At 46.9% G+C, this 17,476-nt stretch overlaps 1 protein-coding gene across 1 annotated transcript; it reads left to right on the top strand.

Moving 5' to 3' along the window:
* Window positions 1–10,216: 10,216 nt before the first annotated feature.
* MANBAL (mannosidase beta like) lies at window positions 10,217–14,838 on the top strand. The gene is made up of 2 exons (XM_088538691.1): window positions 10,217–10,400; window positions 12,936–14,838. Exons 1-2 carry the CDS (start codon window positions 10,251–10,253, stop codon window positions 13,041–13,043), a joined length of 258 nt encoding a protein of 85 aa, XP_088394817.1. The 5' UTR covers window positions 10,217–10,250; the 3' UTR covers window positions 13,044–14,838.
* The last annotated feature ends 2,638 nt before the right edge of the window (window positions 14,839–17,476 follow it).

Here is a 17,476-nt window from a genome sequence, read left to right as displayed (position 1 = left end):
ACAGGTGGCTGCTCCCGGCTCGGGACTGACTTCTGGCACATGCAAGGTGCTGTTTTTCATCATCACTTTTGCCCCAAAAAATGATTGTGGCTGTGCAATACCCAGAGAAAGTCAAGACTGCCTTTGGGAGAGGCTTAGAGGCAAATTTACTGCCTTTTTTTGACATTCTCTGTTGAATCCAGAAAAAGCACATGCCTTTTGTGCCACCATCCCCAGGATATCTCCAGACAAGTCCCACATCAGATCTTGTTCTGGACAGACCATATGATCTAAGGAGTCTGTGAGAGGAGCAGGGACTGGCATCAGCTTCTGCAGCGGATTATTCAGTAGCAGGAGAGCTGAGAAGGGAAAGGAAAAGAAAACCTAGCCCCGGGTTGTCTGCTTCCCTCATTTCTTCCTAGCATATAGCCCTGATCAGCTCTTTCCTTCTGTGTCTGTTTTCTCTTTTTCAGCACTAGGTTTTCCTCCAGATTCTGTTTCCATCCTGTTGAGAATTTTTTTTCCCCTGCTGCTTCTAGTCTCTTTTTTACTTTATTTTTTTTCATTTTTGGTTTTGCCCTTCCCCTGTTCTGCTTTCTCTTCTCTCCCTTCTCTACAGTCTCCTCCTCCTCTTGGATATTTGTCTCCCTTTTTCCCTTGGGAAGATGCCTGAAATGACAGTCCTACCCCGTTCCCAGAAGTGTCTGCTATTGCAGAAGAGATGCCCAAGACTTTGTCACCCTGCACGCAGGCAGCCTGAGAGCTCTGCAAAGTTGTTTCACCCTTTACATTCTCTTGAGGTTAGGTTCACCTCCTTATTTTCCATTCTGGCAGCATATGAAGAAATAGCTGATAAATAATTTCCCCTTAAGATAAAAAGCTTTTAATGCTGTTCCAACAGATAGAGCACAACAGCTTCACTCCATCCTGTGCAACGTGAAAATGATACCGGGAGATCAGATAAGGTTTTAGAAATGGTTAGAAATTATCTGATCAGTCTTAAAAATGCCACTACTTGCAATGAAGCCTTTACTGTACATTCAGCTTTATAAAGTTCCAACTTTGATATTGTGCAATATCACAATAGAGGAGCAGAATCCTTCCAAGCAGCTTATTCTGCCTTCTTGCAGCTGGCTTTGCATTAGCCACAGCCCTGGGTTTCTCCTCACACTTCGGTTTGGCTCCAACACAATTTTACTGGTGGGTGAGTGAAACAGCATTCATTTCCCAGGGTAAAAAGAAATCATATTAGTATCACAAAAGAGGTAATCTGTGCTTCATCTAGTAAGTCTAGCATGTTTTTACAAGGCTCATCCATAGGATCTTTCTGTTGTTTCATTCTGTAGTTTAGACATTGCTTCATTCTATAACTTGGCGCAAAAAACATCTCTTATGGTTGGTGCAAAGGTTACTGTGTCTGGCACAACTAATCCTTACTGATGCCAGCCTGGATTGCATTCCAGCGCAATTTAATTGTTCCCGCTTTCCAAATGGATGTCACCTCGTTAAACCCACATGCAGAGGCTCGCACTTACCGTTCCCTTAGGAATAAGCTCTTCCCGAAGCAGCTGCTGCTCAGGTGTCTTCTTTCCGTGCTGCAAATACCCCTTCTTTTTCTCTGCTGCTGCTCCGTGAACGTGGCTGTGCCAGGACAGGCTCCCGGGAAGCTGAGGATGCTGCCAGATCCCCCCCAACTGTCCTCCAGCTGCCACCGAGCTGCGTCCCCCCTTTTTATACCTGTGCTCCCTCCGGAGCTGCTCAACGTCAGCAGATCCGTGATCCGCCTGGATTTCCACGGGCTGCGTTCAGCATCCTCTGTGTGTGTGTGCAAGGACGCAGGCAGGGAGGGGACGCAGGCAGGGAGGGGGTTACGCCTGTTGCTGAGGGTCATTTGGCTGTTTTCTCTCCGTCTTCCAAAGAGTGAAGCAAACAGTAACAATAACCTGGCACAATCAATGACAAATTTGCTTTGCTAAGTAAACCTCTCTTTCCCTTTAGAATTGCACTTTTCCTTCTGCCCCACAGTGACAGTCACCCATTAATAGGTCCCCACGCCACCTGCTCGGGAAGGTTTCTTTCTTTGCCCTTTTCTTTGGATTCTCAGCGTTTTCCTCCTCCTCTGTGGCTCGCACCTGCGGGTGCTGGTAGGGCAGCTCATGCTTCAGTCCCTGGCAGCTTCACACAGGCACAGGGAGCAGCTGGAGGGCTTTGCTCCGTGCACGTGGGCTGGAAAGCAGCGACGCTCTTTGCAGGACCTGCATCCCCAGCACCGCCTTGCATTCCAGGGACAAGGCTCAGGGAACTCCTGTTAAAAAAAAATACATAGTTTTAATGTTAGGAAGACCAGGACAATTCACAGGAGTTAAAAATGAGGTACCAGTATAAATTCTACCTGCTGTTTGTTTTGCGTTTTTGGTTGGTTGATTTTGGGTTTCAGGGTTTTTGTTTTTTTTTTTAACATAGACTTCTAGCACCTGGAACTGATGGGGGATGCAGCCCTTGCTGTCTTGGGGCTTGTGTGACTCAGTGTTGGCAAGAAACTTCAGCAGGTGCCACGACTGCTAGCTGCCTGCTGCAGAAAACCTCTGCCTTGTGGCACTTGTCCCGGCTGTCACTGGCCTCGGAGGGATAAGTTCATCTGATGGGCACGTGTGTAACCACACGCAGCGGGGCACAAGCATCCAGCGTTGGCCCCTTGGCCATTGACTCTCTGCTTCTTGTTGCAGTGAGAGATTAATTTGGTGATTATGGCTCTATATGCTCCTTACAACATGTGGGATCTCAGTAAGAAGTCACCCAACAGTCAGGAAAGTCTTCTTGAGGAGAGAATCCACTCTGCAAATCAGTTAAAACAACATATCTCTGCTTGGGAACACAGAAGAAGGCGCTTTCTTGGGTAGAACAGTTTTTTGAAATGATCGTGCTGATGCATGTTGCTGTGCACTGTCTTGGGACTGAAAGGGGTTTTGCTGGTGCTCCTGAAACGCTCTGTTCACGCTCTCCCATGCGTGAGGCCACTTGTGCCAGGGTTTCAGCATGACTTATCACCACCACCACCTTGGTGCTACGGTGCCCGATCAGGTGAAGCAGACCTCATATTCCAGAGCCAATGCCAAGTCTTTCAAGGTATCATAAGTCTTTCAAGGTATCATCCTGAGCGTGTTTTTGAGGCAATTCCCCACTCGCCTGGCCCGTTGCCTTAGACAGAGCCGCTGTAATACACTGGCTGCTGTTTCACAGATCAAGGCAAATCAATCTCTAATTGACTTGTTTATAGCTGCCTGCTGCCCCGCTTGGATTAGGAGGGTTGTGATCTGCATCCCCATCGTGATCTCACTGCTTTTAAAGAGGGCTATAAAAAGCTCCGGGCTCCTATGGGGTTTCCTTGCCCTGCCCGTGTTGGTTCCTGTCACACGCAGCTGGACCCAGCAGGATTCACGCCTGCCACAAAGCACTTCACATTAATGGTGTGGGGCAGCAGAGTGTTCTAAAAACCCTCCAGGCTCTTCTGGGCCACTTTAGTAGTTCTTAAACAGGATAAACAGAGCAGCTTTTCTGTCCCCAGGATTTCCTGTCCTAGCTCTATTCAAAGCCTCTGTATTCCCAGGACCTGTAAGGGGCAGTTCTGGAGTTACTCCACCAGAATCCTGGAGCTCTCCCTCTGGCCTGCCCTCGGGTCCTGCGATGTTGAAGACCTCATGTCCCCAGACCAAAGCGGGCACATGTAGGACCCAACAGTGTTTAGAGGTTGTGTTGCACCCCCTGGTACTGCAGCAGCTCTCAGGCTAAGCTGCCTGCTGTGGTCCTTGTTCTCATGATCATTTTATTCTCTACACACTTAGACTTGAAACCCTCTCTACATATTTTACTCTCTGCACGCGTGGATTTGATACCCCGTCCGTGTGCAAGTTCTGGCTGCTGTTCTGCTTGCTACAGTCTGAGAGCTGTTCTGTTCCAGGGGCATTCAAAGGTAAAAAGAAGTCTAAGTGTACTGGTGTGTGAGAGCATTCCTCATGGCATCTTCATTTTAGGAGTAGTATCATAATAATTTGGTGCAGCCAAATTGACAGCAAATGAGAAATTTGCTTTGCAAAATGAATCTCTTTTTCTCTTTGGAATATCACTTGATTTGTATCTAGAACCTTCCTAGCTTCTCCCCACCTCTCTCCTCCTTCCTACTGCAGCTGATTTCGTTAGCTCTCTACCCATTCCAATACAGGTGGTATTTGACATTCAAACAGTCTCCTGCAGTTCACCCCTCCAGCCTAGCAATGCTCATAGGTAACTGTCTGCTTGCCCTGTAAAACCAGACCTAAATCGATGCAAGCCCAATGGAAACTACAGCCAGGTCCTTTCCACAGCTGGAACTGCTGGATTTTGGATTCACATTCATGCACCTCTAACCTTCCCAGGGTGAAGCAGAGGCTCCCTAGCTGTGTTTTGGTGCCAGTCCTTCACTGAGGACGGGCGCAGCCCTAGAATCCTGTAGCAATTTCCCAGATATTGATTTGCTCTCAGGTTTACTTCCTCCACCCCCCACGCTGCATTTAAAAAATTGCTCCTGTCTGTTGCACGTACACAGCATCCAGCCCCGGGTAAGCTGAGCTGTGTGTGAAATGATCCTGCTCCCCTTGTGAGGTTGAAACTAATGACAGTAAGAAGCAACTCATCAAATGACAAAAAACACCCTTATCATCAGTTGTCAAAGGTTCTTCTGCCCCTCTCCTAAATGTCACAGGTGGTGGCTGTTGGTTCCTGGAGTCTTTAATCACCACCTCTCTCGATGAAGGAGGAGTGAGCCAGTTTTACCATTTACTTAGGAAGAAACAGAGAACTCAAAGCTTAAACACAGCAGGTGAGATGAGAGTTGCCCTGTACATGTATTTTTTCCACCTTGGCAGAATAAAATGTTGGGATTTGGATCTTCAGAGACTCCAGACTTAATCCATTAAGCATCAATAGATATCCCAGACAGAAACTTCCCCTGAGGACCTTGGATAGACAGGAATCTGAACACAAACATTTATCAAAATAATCTCCTTTGGGAATATGTTCCTATGGATCAGAGCACCATTTGCACCATGAGGATGAGACCAAAGCGAGGGATCAGATTCAAAAACAGACAAAATAAATTAGTAATTCAAAATGTGCAAGAAAGCGCTCATAAGAAGGACTGTCTCGGAGAGCTAAAAGCTCGTTTGAAAAGCCTACTAAATCTTCAAACATATCACTGAGACTGCAACAGACCAAGCGGCACCAGCCTGCAAGACGTGCATCTGCCAGGAGGCCTGATGTGCTCTGTGCGAGCTGCATTTATAGAGCTGGGACCTGTCTGGCTCTGCTCAGCTCCTAGCAGAGCTGCAGGAGTGTTTTGGCATCGCCCGTATGAACTCTCCGGAGTTTCAGCCAGACATCAGCGTGACAGTCACTGGAGAGTTACTGGCTCCTACATTTCTGGCTGCTCCGTTCAAGGGTCTCAGTCCTGGTTTTTGGAAGCACTGAGAACGCCACGGATGCAGAGGCAGCAAAGGAGAGAGCCCCTTAATAACCAGCCCCTGCTCAGAGAGCTCCAGTAACTGCCCCCCAAAACCCCTTCCCATCACTGGGCTGGCAGGAGGCTTCCCTGGGGAATCGGTGTGAGTTTGAAATCCAAATGCTGCCCCGATGGACGTGGCCAGAAAGCACCTGGAGAGCTTCTGGTGAAAACCACAGTTTGAGTGAGATGTGTTACTCTTATCTACAAAGCAAAATGTAGTTAATGATCAGGGAGTGAGAACAGCCACAGATTTTCCAATAAGATCAGAAAAACTAGTTTGACTTATTTTTTCCCTGCCTAATAATATGAAAACTTCAGGATAAAAAGTTCTTGCTGTGCAATGCTATGGTATACATAAAAGGTATGATAATAAAAAGGTCCTACTGCAAATCCTGGAGAAACACTGCAGTGCAATCAAAAGAAGAAAATTAGGAATAAACAATAAAGTTAAAGACGATTTGGACCTGGTGAAAGGCTTTATCACTGAGCTGTTATCCCTGCTTAGAAGGGGGTGCTGATAACATTACCACTTATTGTTCTAGAATCAATTTGAGCTTTGAAAGCCGCTCGGATTTCCTCGGCTTTGCCAGGTCATTCCCCACGACGCTCCCTCCTACAACCAGCTCCCTTCCCCACCGTTTCCCAGTCATCTCAAACGGAGGCGGCTGGACGGGAGGCACCAGCGCGGGCGAATGGCACCACCTGCCTGCGCACACAGCCCGGCACGGCCGCCCGCGTCCCCTCGCTTCCGCAGGGATGCCGGGACAGGGGACACCTCCGAGCTGATGGGAATTATTTCTCGATCCTCATTTGTGTCCTAAGCAGTCTGTGTTTGAGCCCTGAAAGGTCAGAATGTATCGGCCCGCTACAGCTCTGGGTTTAAACCTCACCCATGGGTAGTGATGGCTCTCTTTAATTATTTAGAAGTGTTTTTTTGTTTGTTTCTTTGTTTCTTTGCTATTTTTTGCTAGCAGAAATTCTTCACCCAAGTGCCACTGTCCTCTGTAGCTCACAGACATACGCGTTCCCCAGCGGTCTGCGAAACCCTCTTCTTTAGAAAAAAAAAATGAAAGTGTGTTAATCCAATTGCTCCAAACCCTTGAAATTACTTGTGTTAACAGCAGTTTATTTCAAACGCTTGGAAACAGCCCAGCAAATCCTCTTACTACAAAAGGCTTGCCCTGCCAGCAGGTAAATACCCGATTACGGCAAACCCTGGGCAGGGTTCCCCAGGAACCAGCAGCGAAGCCCACCTGGCTCTAGCGGTAGTGCAGGGCTAGGAAAAGGGCAAAGCAATGGGATGCTCTGAATGGCATGAAGAGAGAAACGGAGCACATCCTTTTTTTTTTTTTTTCCTTTTTTCCTTTTTTCCTCCCATCTTATCAGAATATCTCTATTTCGGGGCAGGATATTGAGCCTGGGGGGGAGAGAATTAATAATAATAATGATATTATTGATATTAATGCTAATAATGGTAACAGAGGAGTGCTCTGCCGTGTGGTACGAGGCGGATGGCGGCCCTGGGCGGGAAGGCCTCAAGCCGCCCTTAGCAACGCGAGGCCCGGGCGGTTGCTAGGGGCGGGAGGGGGAGCGCTTCCTGCGGGGCGGGAGGCACTTCCGGCGGCGCCGAGGCCGGGCGGAGGCGCGGAGCGGTGAGCGGGGCCGGGCGGGAAGGGGCCATGGGGGGACTATAGGGCCGGCTATAGGGGGGCTATAGGGCCGGCTATAGGGGGGCTATAGGGCCGGCTATAGGGCTGGCTATAGGGTCGGGGGGAGGCCGAGCCTCTTGTCAGCTCTGCCAGCCCTGCGGGGCTAACGGCCCCTTTCAGAAGCGACGAGCGCGGGCGGGTTCCCCCGGGGCCTTCTGCCCTTTCCACCCACGAGGGGCCTGGGGGCACCCAGCGCTTCCCCCTCCCGTGCTCCGAGAGGAGCCTCCCCCCGCTGCTGCTTTTGCGCCTTGTCCCGCCCCAAGGGGAGGCCGACCCGTCGCGTCTGTGTGTTGGGGCCTCCCCTGCAGTAATCACAGAGTCACAGAGTGGTTGAGGGCGGAAGGGGCCTCTAGGGATCATCCCGTCCAACCCCCTGCTCCAGCAGGGCCACCCGGAGCTCGAGGTGCAGGGTGGCATCCAGGCGGGTTTGGGAGATCTCTGAATCACTTTGCACCCTCCTCCCGCTCAGTGGATATTCAGGGGGATGCATGGCAAGATCACTTACAGTTCGACTTTCTGTGCCTGCGACATATCGTAATACTGCTTAGGACAAATGTTATGAATACCTAAACCAATTCAAGCATAATTAAAAAAAGAAAAATCAAATGGCAGTACTTTGGAGTGGGCCTACCCGCTTTGCTTCCTTTCTGAGATAAACTGATGGGATTCCGTAAACTGAGGGAATGAGAGCTGAATGGAGAAAAATACACCAAAAAGCAGTGGGAGGAGAACAAGAGGGAATAGAGAGGGAGGTGAAGGCACCAGGGTGGGCCCCTGCTCGCAGGGAAAACCCTGTTTAGGCAGACCCTGAGGACAGGCGTCTGGATGGTAGTGACAGAAATGACCTTGTGACAAAGTAGGGACAGTAACAGCTCTCAGATACTGCAGGAAATGTCCTGAACAAGGACCATGTTTACCTTCCGGTTGCATAACTCACAATAATTCTACAACAATATTTCACAAAATTATTGAAAAAGTTTTGGGGAAATGTAAAGCAAATTAAGGGCATTTCTCTGTAACCTCTAAGACTTTCAGTAACCTATGAGATTCTGATAATTTTGTCACTCCTAATCTGCCTTTTTAATCTCCCTTTACCCTCAGACCCACTCCCCCTCTTTACCCTCAGTCCTACTCCTACACTCGAAAAAAAAAAACTTGGAAGAACTCATATTTTTCATGTTTTATATTCACTGCACAAGGTGGCATGCCTGACATGGGGCCCTAATTCTCCAATTTTAGCTTTGACCTCATTTAACTTTGGCCTAGTGATTTGCATAAGGTTAAACCCCTCCAGTTTGCAAGTTTGGGCCTTTTGGTAACCACAGGAGTCTTTTTAAAGCAGGGATTTTTTTTTCTTTTCTTTTTTTTGTTAATATTAGTTCAGCTCCACTGATGTCAGCAAAATTAAGGAACCTCTTGGGAACTGACTGCTGGCTACTGTGGGTGGGTGCAATGTGGTGGCAGTTAGATCTTTTCTGAGTATTTTTCGTGGTGTGGCCCTTATTGGGATGGTCCAGGCTGCACAAGAGCATGTGGTGCTTGTCACATAGCTGGGGACTTTTTAGAGAATTGCTGCTGCCCTAGGGAGATGTGAAATAGGAAGAGGGAAAGGAAGAGAGATGTGCATGCTATGAGAATAGGGATCTTTTTGTTTTGATTGCATGTGCATCAGTTCCCTTTTTGGATTTATTTTTGTGAGCTGGTATTTTAGGTGTATGAATCAGAGTATCAATAGGAGAAAACCCCAGGAGAAGAACGGAGCGGCTGGAGGAAGAGGGTGGGCAAGAAGGAAGCTTTCAAAAGGCATCATAGCAAATTAAATCCAGACAAAACACAGCACAAGGGTGACACTAACCCTGATTCTGTGTCTTTCTGTATAATCTTATAAAGTGTGGTATCCCAAATGAGATCCTGTACTTCAGCTGAATTAAAATAAAATGCTTGCTATTTGCAACTTACCTACACCATTCCTTTCAGCGTGTCACCAAATTGCATTTGTCTCTTGTGCAACAGCACCGAGTTGTTGATTCATCCTCAAATTCATGAACTGTAGCTTTACTTGAATTCTGCTCACATTTTACCATCTTTTTTTGACTTGGTCACATCTGCAGACTGTAGAAGTTTACTCCCAGCCTGCCAAATACAGGAGAAAAAAGTATTTGGAGAGAATTTCTAGGAGATGGACCCTTCAACTGAAACATGTACGTGGCAAAATCTTGCAAACAGGCTTCAGTAACATGAGGGATAAGAGGGAACTGTACCTATAAATGAGAGGTGTTCATTCAATTGGGACACACCAGGATCTTTTCCATTAAGTTGCCTGTGTCCATTGTAGATAAGCAGTTGGCTTTCCCTGCAAAAATAGACTTGCTCAGATACAGATCAGGATAACTGAGTAAAACAAATCACAACAAAGTTCTGATGCCATCTCATACTAAATGAGTTTCCCTTGTATCACTTTCTGCGGAGCACTGCAGCAATTTTGGCAGGAGAGTTCACCATTAGGATAGAAAGCAGTTAGTCATTCATAAAGTGATTTGACAGCTCCATTAACAAAAGATAAAGCAAAGGAGATGGTTTGGGAATGTTTTATTGGGATGGTTTTGTGGCTGAGAGGCTGGCCTGAGTCTCAGGAGATCGATGCTGAACTTCTCCACAAACTTCCTGTGTGACCATTGCAAAGGAGCTTTTCCCATATTGTTTTGTGGTCAGTACCTCTGTCAAGCTTGGTTTGGCTTCCCTTTACCTGTAGATTGGCAATTGCAAACATCTGAGGACTCTTTTCTTGGGTAGGTGGTCAAAGACAATCATCCAAATAGAGGGTGGTTACATTTCCTTCTGTGTTACTGATTTTGCAGCCTCAGAGTATCTTAGAAAAGGCTATATAAGTTAGTCTCTAATTTTTTTCTTAGTGGAAAGTAAATGGCAAAAGTATGACTCAACTGTTTTCTGTCTTTTTTCTTTTGTTGTTGTTTCCTCTTCTAGGATTTGGCCATCTTGAGAACATTAGCGGAGAAGAAGGCACCATGGCTGCCGAGCTGGAGTTCTCTCCACCTGAAATCCCTGAACCCACATTCATGGAGAATGTGCTGCGCTACGGACTCTTCCTTGGAGCCATTTTCCAGCTTATCTGTGTGTTAGCCATAATCCTACCAGTTTCCAAGTCCCACAAGACAGTAAGTGTTGTTCTTTCATACTAATGGTGATGGGCAGAGCCACAGAAAACAGGATGTGAGAGAGCTTGAAGTAACTAATGGAGACATGGTGCTCTGGGATTGGTGATGGTTCTGTAGTTCATTCCCTTTCCTTCCTTTCAGCTTTCCCACCTCCCCTGGCTTTTGTCTTGTGACTTAACCTCGAATTAGAAAGGCAGGAACTAACAGCTGAGCCAGTGTCTGAGTGTCAGCCAAAAAGAGTGGTGTGTGACCTGATGCACTACCCAGGTGTGCTGAATGAACACGCTCTTCCTGACTGCACAAAGAAAACACAGACTATTCCCAAGCTCACATTGTCATCCTAAGTTGATTTGCTACATTAATTGGCCAGCAAGATGTTCCCTTTGTAGTAACTGTCTTTGAAATGACTTGGGGCTCCAGTCTGTCTGTGATTCTTGGAAACAAGTTACAGGTAAAATTCCTACAGGAATTTCCTACAGGAACAGGTAAAGTTTGGGCGTTAGGACTGCGGTTTTCAGTATCACTAGCCATTCGGCGCAGGGACATGGGGAGCCTTTTGCTGCAGGGAATACAGGAGAAAGTGAAAGGCTGAGCTGAGGTTTGATTCAATTTTCCATTTTTTCCATTTTTTTCCATTTCCATTTACTCTAAATGAAAAATTGGGCTGCAGTGGAGTGTTCTGCATATACCTGGCTTGCGCTTTAGTTAATTCTGGGGACAGATGCCTTGATGCTGGTGATGAGGCAGTGGGTATGGTGGTTTGATGCAGTTCCTGTCTGAATGCACATGGTATGAAGTAGTGTTTTCAGTTACAACTCAGCATGGGAAGTTCTTTTAAAGGCTGTCTCTATTACAGTCTTTGCTCCATCTTGTGCAGAGTAAACCTAGGAATCTCCAGCAGTATCTCAAATGAGTGAATAGTATGTGTTAGTAAAGAAGCTTGTGAAAGAGATGTGTCCAGCAAAGGAGTGCTTGAGGATGAGCTTCAGAATGAAGAAGGACGTTTGCAGGTGTGCCCAGCACTGCATAGTTTGGAGGGATTAAAATACTGCAACACAGAAGGCAGAGATAGACCTTCCTTTATACCTTGCCTGTCAGAGCTTATGGTTCCCCCTGGTAAATTTACAGGAAATACTGAATAGCCTAATTCTTGAGAGCTGAAAAGAGTGACAGCTGAAGTTTGAAGTAGGAAGCTGAAGGCCGTGCCCCCAGTTAAAATGGCAAAGCTTATGGAACTGGTGGTATTTAAAACCGTTCTTTGATATCCTCTTGCTGGACTTTCTTTTCTTCCTCTATATACTGTCCTTTTGATTTACCGCCCATGTGGCTGATTTACCAGACCATAAACAATGGAAGATATTCTTCCAGATCCTGGGACTGATGCTGGAGCCCAGGTAGAAACTTGAGTGTTTCCCTGCTTTGCAGATTACCCTGGGTGAACATTAGAAGGCAGCAGTGCTCACCCTATGGCAGCAGCACAGCCCGCACTCCTGAGCAATAGCTGTGAGTTGCTCCATTTCTCCGGAGCCTGCCAGCTCCCCATGCACCGATTACAGCCTTTGGAAAGCCAGCCAAGTCTCCTTCCTTGGAAAGCCACACAGATGTGAATCATAATAGCCCCGTAACTTGCGAGATGTTTGAAGCGAGCTCCTTGGTGAAAAGGATGCAGTCGGATGCTCGCCTCCCCCTCCGCACGGAGCGCTCTCTTGGAAGCTCGACATGAGCACGTCTTGCTCTGCCGTTTTTCCTGTGTCCTTTTCCAGTTGGCACACTCTGACTGATGGAAACCAAGATGCTAAAGCAATATTTATACTCAAACGCAGCTAATGAAAGGAAGCAATCTGCATGTGTGTGCTTTCTCAGATGAGACTGGCTCTGTTCCCTTGTGTTTTTGCAAGATAACTACAGTGGTAGTTCCCATGGTTGAAATATTATCTGTCATCTTGTCTGAAGGGAACAAGCAGGATATCTAAGCGTTCCTTGCTAGTCCAGGTGAAGAGAGCTTTCCCTTTCCTGAATTTTGTGATGGTTTAGAAGCTCTGGACTTTGTTCTTAGTACCATTTTGGATTTTATTTTGTCTTGCAACCAATTAAGGTCATCGTTTTACAGAATTCTTACTGAATGTTTCTGTGCACACTAATTGTAATCAGTACAGAAACAGTCTAGTTTTTGCTTAGTACTGATTCTCTTCCAGTCTTTAAAGTTGTTTCTCTGTTTGTTTGTTTTTCCAAAGCCTGTTTTAGAGACTTAAGCTTGTAATAGCTTCCTTGGTGCATAATGAATGGCTGCTTCTGTGCGTAAACTCATGCTCATCAAAATATACATGTGGAAGAAATGGAGATGGTGCTGCTGCCATCTCATTAAGCAGGGACTCTATTTGATATAGATGTGCTCCAGTAGCGATACCCAGCACTTGCATCTAGACCTGTTGTTTCCTTCCTTTGGCCTACACTCAAATCCTCAGGGAGCGGGAGAGGCAAGCTGTGAGCAAACTGCTAAAATGTTACTGACTGACTCCTACTTGATTCTTGCAGGACTCGGACAGTTTTGAGCCTAAGAGTTCAGAAGTAGTGAAGAAGCCAAAGGCAACTGCTCCACAGATGAGCAAGAAACCCAAGAAGGAAACGAAAAAGAAACGATAAAGGCCTTGCTGATGAGCCTCAAAAGACACAATATCATCTGTAATCAAGCTTCCTTCGAGATGACATCACAGGCAACTAAATATGTTAAATGGGTTTCTGGCACTGCCATTCTTTACCTGTCAGGGGACAAGGGAGTGGACTGGGAGGGCTTCTGCATAGATTTCTAACAAGCGAAGAGAGCTTCATGTATCCAGGACTTCACTCGACATGATTAATGTTTCAGTCATCATCAAAGTGACTTATCTCTTGTCTGATGGGTAGAAAGGCTTGTGGTCTTATCTCTTCTGCCCTGGCCAGGATTGCATTAAAGTCCCTGTGGAAGGTGGAGTGTGGGTTTGCTACTGCAGATACCACTTTTAGTTGTATTTTTGAAAGCAGAGGGATCAAATGGATCAAGGATACCACACTACACAGCTTTGTATTCATCTGTATTGTCATCTTGCCTGAAATACATAGCTGCATTTTATGGCTTAATAATAATGGCTTTGTTATATTCTTTAATTCTTTATGAGTAACAACTCATCAGATGCCAGACTGCTTTAGATGAAAGCTTTCATTTCCCCAGCATTGCTACCTCTTTCTTCTCATCCCCACCCTGTCTCTTATTTCTGCTCCCAATTTTGAACGTGTGTATAAAGGATTCCAGAGATGTGGGACCATGGTGGTGCCTGGAGTGAATGCAAGAATCAGGGAACAATTTAATTCTGAAGGGTGCAGAATTTAATGCTCATGATAATGAGGTGTTCTTGTAAACTTGGTGAGACCAGGTACTGCACATTAGAGAGAGGCTGCTCTGAGGTGGGAGTCTGACTGTTGCATTTGCCTTGTTTAAACTTCTTAGCTGTGCTGCTGATTAATCCTCCTCTGATCCAGCTGAGTCCTAACCATGGGCTCCATTTCAACACAGCTTGGATTTGCTGTATTTGCAAGCTCCCTCCTAGCGTTACCTGGTATAGTACTGTGTCTCCTCTCATTGAATTCTTCCTGAAGGCAAATATAATCTCAGCCTGAGGAAAGGTGGTGTTTTAAAAGCCAAGGCATGGTAAGCTGGCTGCGTAGCATGACTACATGGCAGGAGACATGCACACTGTGTTCCTTCAAGCCCTGGTCTCCAGGGCCAGGGACAATCTAGTATTAGATTTGAATATGGCTAGACAGGAGGGGAAACAGATAGCTGGTGACGTAGCCACAAAGTCTCTAGGGCAGCTCAAGCTTCCTGGTGCCAGCTCACATCTTGGTTTGTTTGATCACAAATGAGTCAATGGGAGGAGAACCTGCTGTTTTAGGCGCACCCAGGGTTCAGAGGAGCTTTGAAGGATCCTCTCTGTCAGGGCTGCAAGTCTCCCATCAGTTTTGCATACGCTGACTCCCATCCTCAGTTCACAGACGCCTTGTGAACCCAAACACAGTGTCATTGTTGCAGGAGCAATGGGTGTCCCATTGCACTACATATGTTTTCCAACAAGCCAAGCAGCAGGTTTTCAGCAGCCCTCATGGTGGAGAAGGGCCACATTTTCTCCTCTCTTTGGCTTTTGGTGAGTGAGTCAGACTGATCCCAGTTCCACTTTGATTATAACCCCTCACTGCTTCTCTGCTGCATGTTCTCTACTTCTCTAATCAGAATGCTGACAGCAGGTTTGTACTGCTTAAAATCCAGCTTTCACTGATGCTGCTTTAAATGCAGCCTTTGTTTTTTTTTCAGCTACATAAAGGCAATTCTAGCAGTACAGAGCAAAGCACAAAGGACCCAAGCACTGTACGGTTACTATGTGTCCTGAGCACAAAAAATTAAAAATTTCCCACACACATAACAAAGACCAATGCTGTTCTGAGTTTCCCACTAAGACTGATGTTCCTGCCTGCAATCTGCAGGGGAGAGAAAACCCTTGCTGCTCTCTGAGACATAGGTACCGTAGATCATTTGCTCCATTTTATTAATGTACATAATTGTTCACGTGGTTACTTCTAACAACTCTGATTTTCTACAGGTGACTTCAAGGTGGGTTTTAATGCTTTGTTCTAACAGAATCATGAATATTGATATATTACCTGAAATGCTTCCATGGCCAACAACTAGTTAGTGATAAACCCCATATGGTTGTTATCCTGAAATGGCAGGCTGTGCCATCAACATTGCATTGTAGCTGTTCAGAGGATTCAGATAGTTACTCATTGTTAAACAGAAATTGTGACTATGGGGGTTTGCTTCTTTTTAGGGAGGGGGGAGGGCTCTTAACAGCTTGATACCTGCTTTAGTGCTGTCATTAGCTGTACTTTTAGTATCTTTTACAGATTTTCAGTATCTCATGTATTTTAATTTCTCTTGAAATGTGTAATAAATAAAACTGGAACATCTGTTTTTTTTTTTTTTAAAAAAAAAAAACACACACATACAAAAAACCCTCTTTTTAAAATTGTGCTGCCTCTTTCTACGTATTCATTGTGAAACCTGCCAGAAATGCAGAACATAGGAAGGGGCATAAATAACCTTCTTCATAAAAAATGATCCATTAAGAGAAAGTCTTTCATATTGCTTAATCTGTGAGAAATTGGTTAGTTAACCTTTTCAGGCCTTTGCATATTTGTGTTTGACTCAGAAGTAGCAAACTATCTCCCAATGCCCCTTCATCTTCCTGGAGGGAGGAAATGGGGCTGTGGCTAAGTTAACCCACCTCCCAGGGGAGGTTTTGGCTCCAAGAGCCGCTGGGAAGATAATAATAAAGGCAACATTTGTTAATACTACTAGCAGGGGATTAGATGGAGATTCAGTAGACGGATAACAGGGATTTTCTGTAGCCCCTTGGTGCGTGAGCAGCTCATGCTGGTGTGGCCAGAGCTGGGAGCTGCCTGATGCCTGTTCTTGGGCTAGGAAAAGGCCAGGTGGGCTAGTGTCACTTGGTTCCTCAGCACAAAACCCAGAGGAGAGAAGGATTTGGGTGGTAACTCCTTTAATTCCCAAGCTTTCTTTCCTCAGGCTGTTTTGTAATTACCATCCCAAAGGGAGCCCTCATTAAGTCCCTCCTGTAGAAGGGAAGGGCTGGAGCAGCCGCCAGGCCGGCCTGGGCCCAGAGCAGGTTGGTGTGGGAGCCCGCGGCTGGGCTGCGCCGCCTCTGCGGGGGAGCTGCTTCCCCTAAACAGGCCAGGCGCTGCTCTGAAGGAACACGGCCCAGCTGAGGTTTCAGGGAGTTGGTTTTGATGGTATTTTAGCAGATCTCCCTCTCAGGCCACGCTCATCCCCAGCTGTGGCCGCTGCCATTTCCCGGGTCTGGGGCTCACAATAAGTCCTTGTGCTCCCCCGGTGCACACAGCGCAGCCCCTCGAGACAGGCTAATAAGTAGCTCGTGACTGGAGTTCCAGTTCACACAGTTCAATTAAATCCCTGTTAATCTTGTTCAGACCTAATTTACTTTCATTCTCTACACACGCTGTGCAGAGTCTGGCACAGTTCCCTGCTGAGAGGAACTGAGCAGCTTGAGGCCGTCTCTGGAGGGAAGTGATGTTTGTGCCCTGGCCCCCGCGTTGAGTCTACGGGCTCAGATTATTTCCCAATCTGTCAGGAAGAACGTGATAACATTCCTGCCAAGCCTGGATTTCAGGGAGAGTCAAGGCTGGAGGTGATGTGGTACTCGAGGAGAAAATAAGGAGATTGTAGGAGGAGGAGATGTGGTCGGTGCTCCCCTTCCCAAGGCACAGCTGAAGGCTTCCCCACAGGTGTTGGGAGTTTTGGGGCAGCCTGAAGTGAGACACGGTGAGGACTGGGGCCTGAGCTTCTCCCTGGGCAACGCTCGGTTGCTTCTTTTGGCCTAAAGAGGCCATGTTTGCAGCCTGTCGTGCGGGCTTGTTTGCGGCCGGCAGAGATCAAGAGGCCGCTATTGATTTAGCCGCTTGTTTATTAATCCCGTGAGGCACCGGGGAGCGAGGCAGCGCTGTGGCGGGATGGCGCTGGACAAAAGGGCCTGCTGCTTGTTTAGTGGCTAAGGTGACTGCCCGATGTGGCGCAGGGAAAGGATCTGACCCCCCCTCCCACACCAAAACAGAAGGGGTAATTCAATGGAGTCTTGTTGCTTTTGTTTTCTCTCCTCTTTTCAAGAGATGTGGGTGCTAATCAATGTTTGCTTTAGCATTTCACCTTACATTGCCAGTTTTTGCAGGCCTAAGGCCCTGCTCTTCCCCTGTGGTACCAGCAGTTTGTGGCTTTCCATCAGTTGTTCCAATTCGGTGGGGGTGTTTGTGCCTGAGGAGGTGTGAGCTGGTGCAGCTCGTCGAAAGGCCTCCTGCTCGGAGCTGGCAATCGCAGGGCAATGAATTTGGCTTCCTGCCTTCTCATTTTTAGCAATTTTTCCATGTTCCATGCTGTTTTCCCAAGCCCTGGCCTTTCTGTCACCCTAATTCACTCCCGTGCCCCCTCTTGCTGTTGCCACTCCCCAGATTGA

The sequence above is a fragment of the Tinamus guttatus genome, unplaced genomic scaffold (genome assembly GCF_059628265.1).
Source record: "Tinamus guttatus ecotype Peru unplaced genomic scaffold, ASM5962826v1 Tinamus_guttatus_pri_ptg001150l, whole genome shotgun sequence".
Taxonomy (NCBI): Eukaryota; Metazoa; Chordata; class Aves; order Tinamiformes; family Tinamidae; genus Tinamus; species Tinamus guttatus.
Note: the sequence above shows the minus strand (reverse complement) of the source record. Positions and strands in the feature narration are given on the sequence as shown.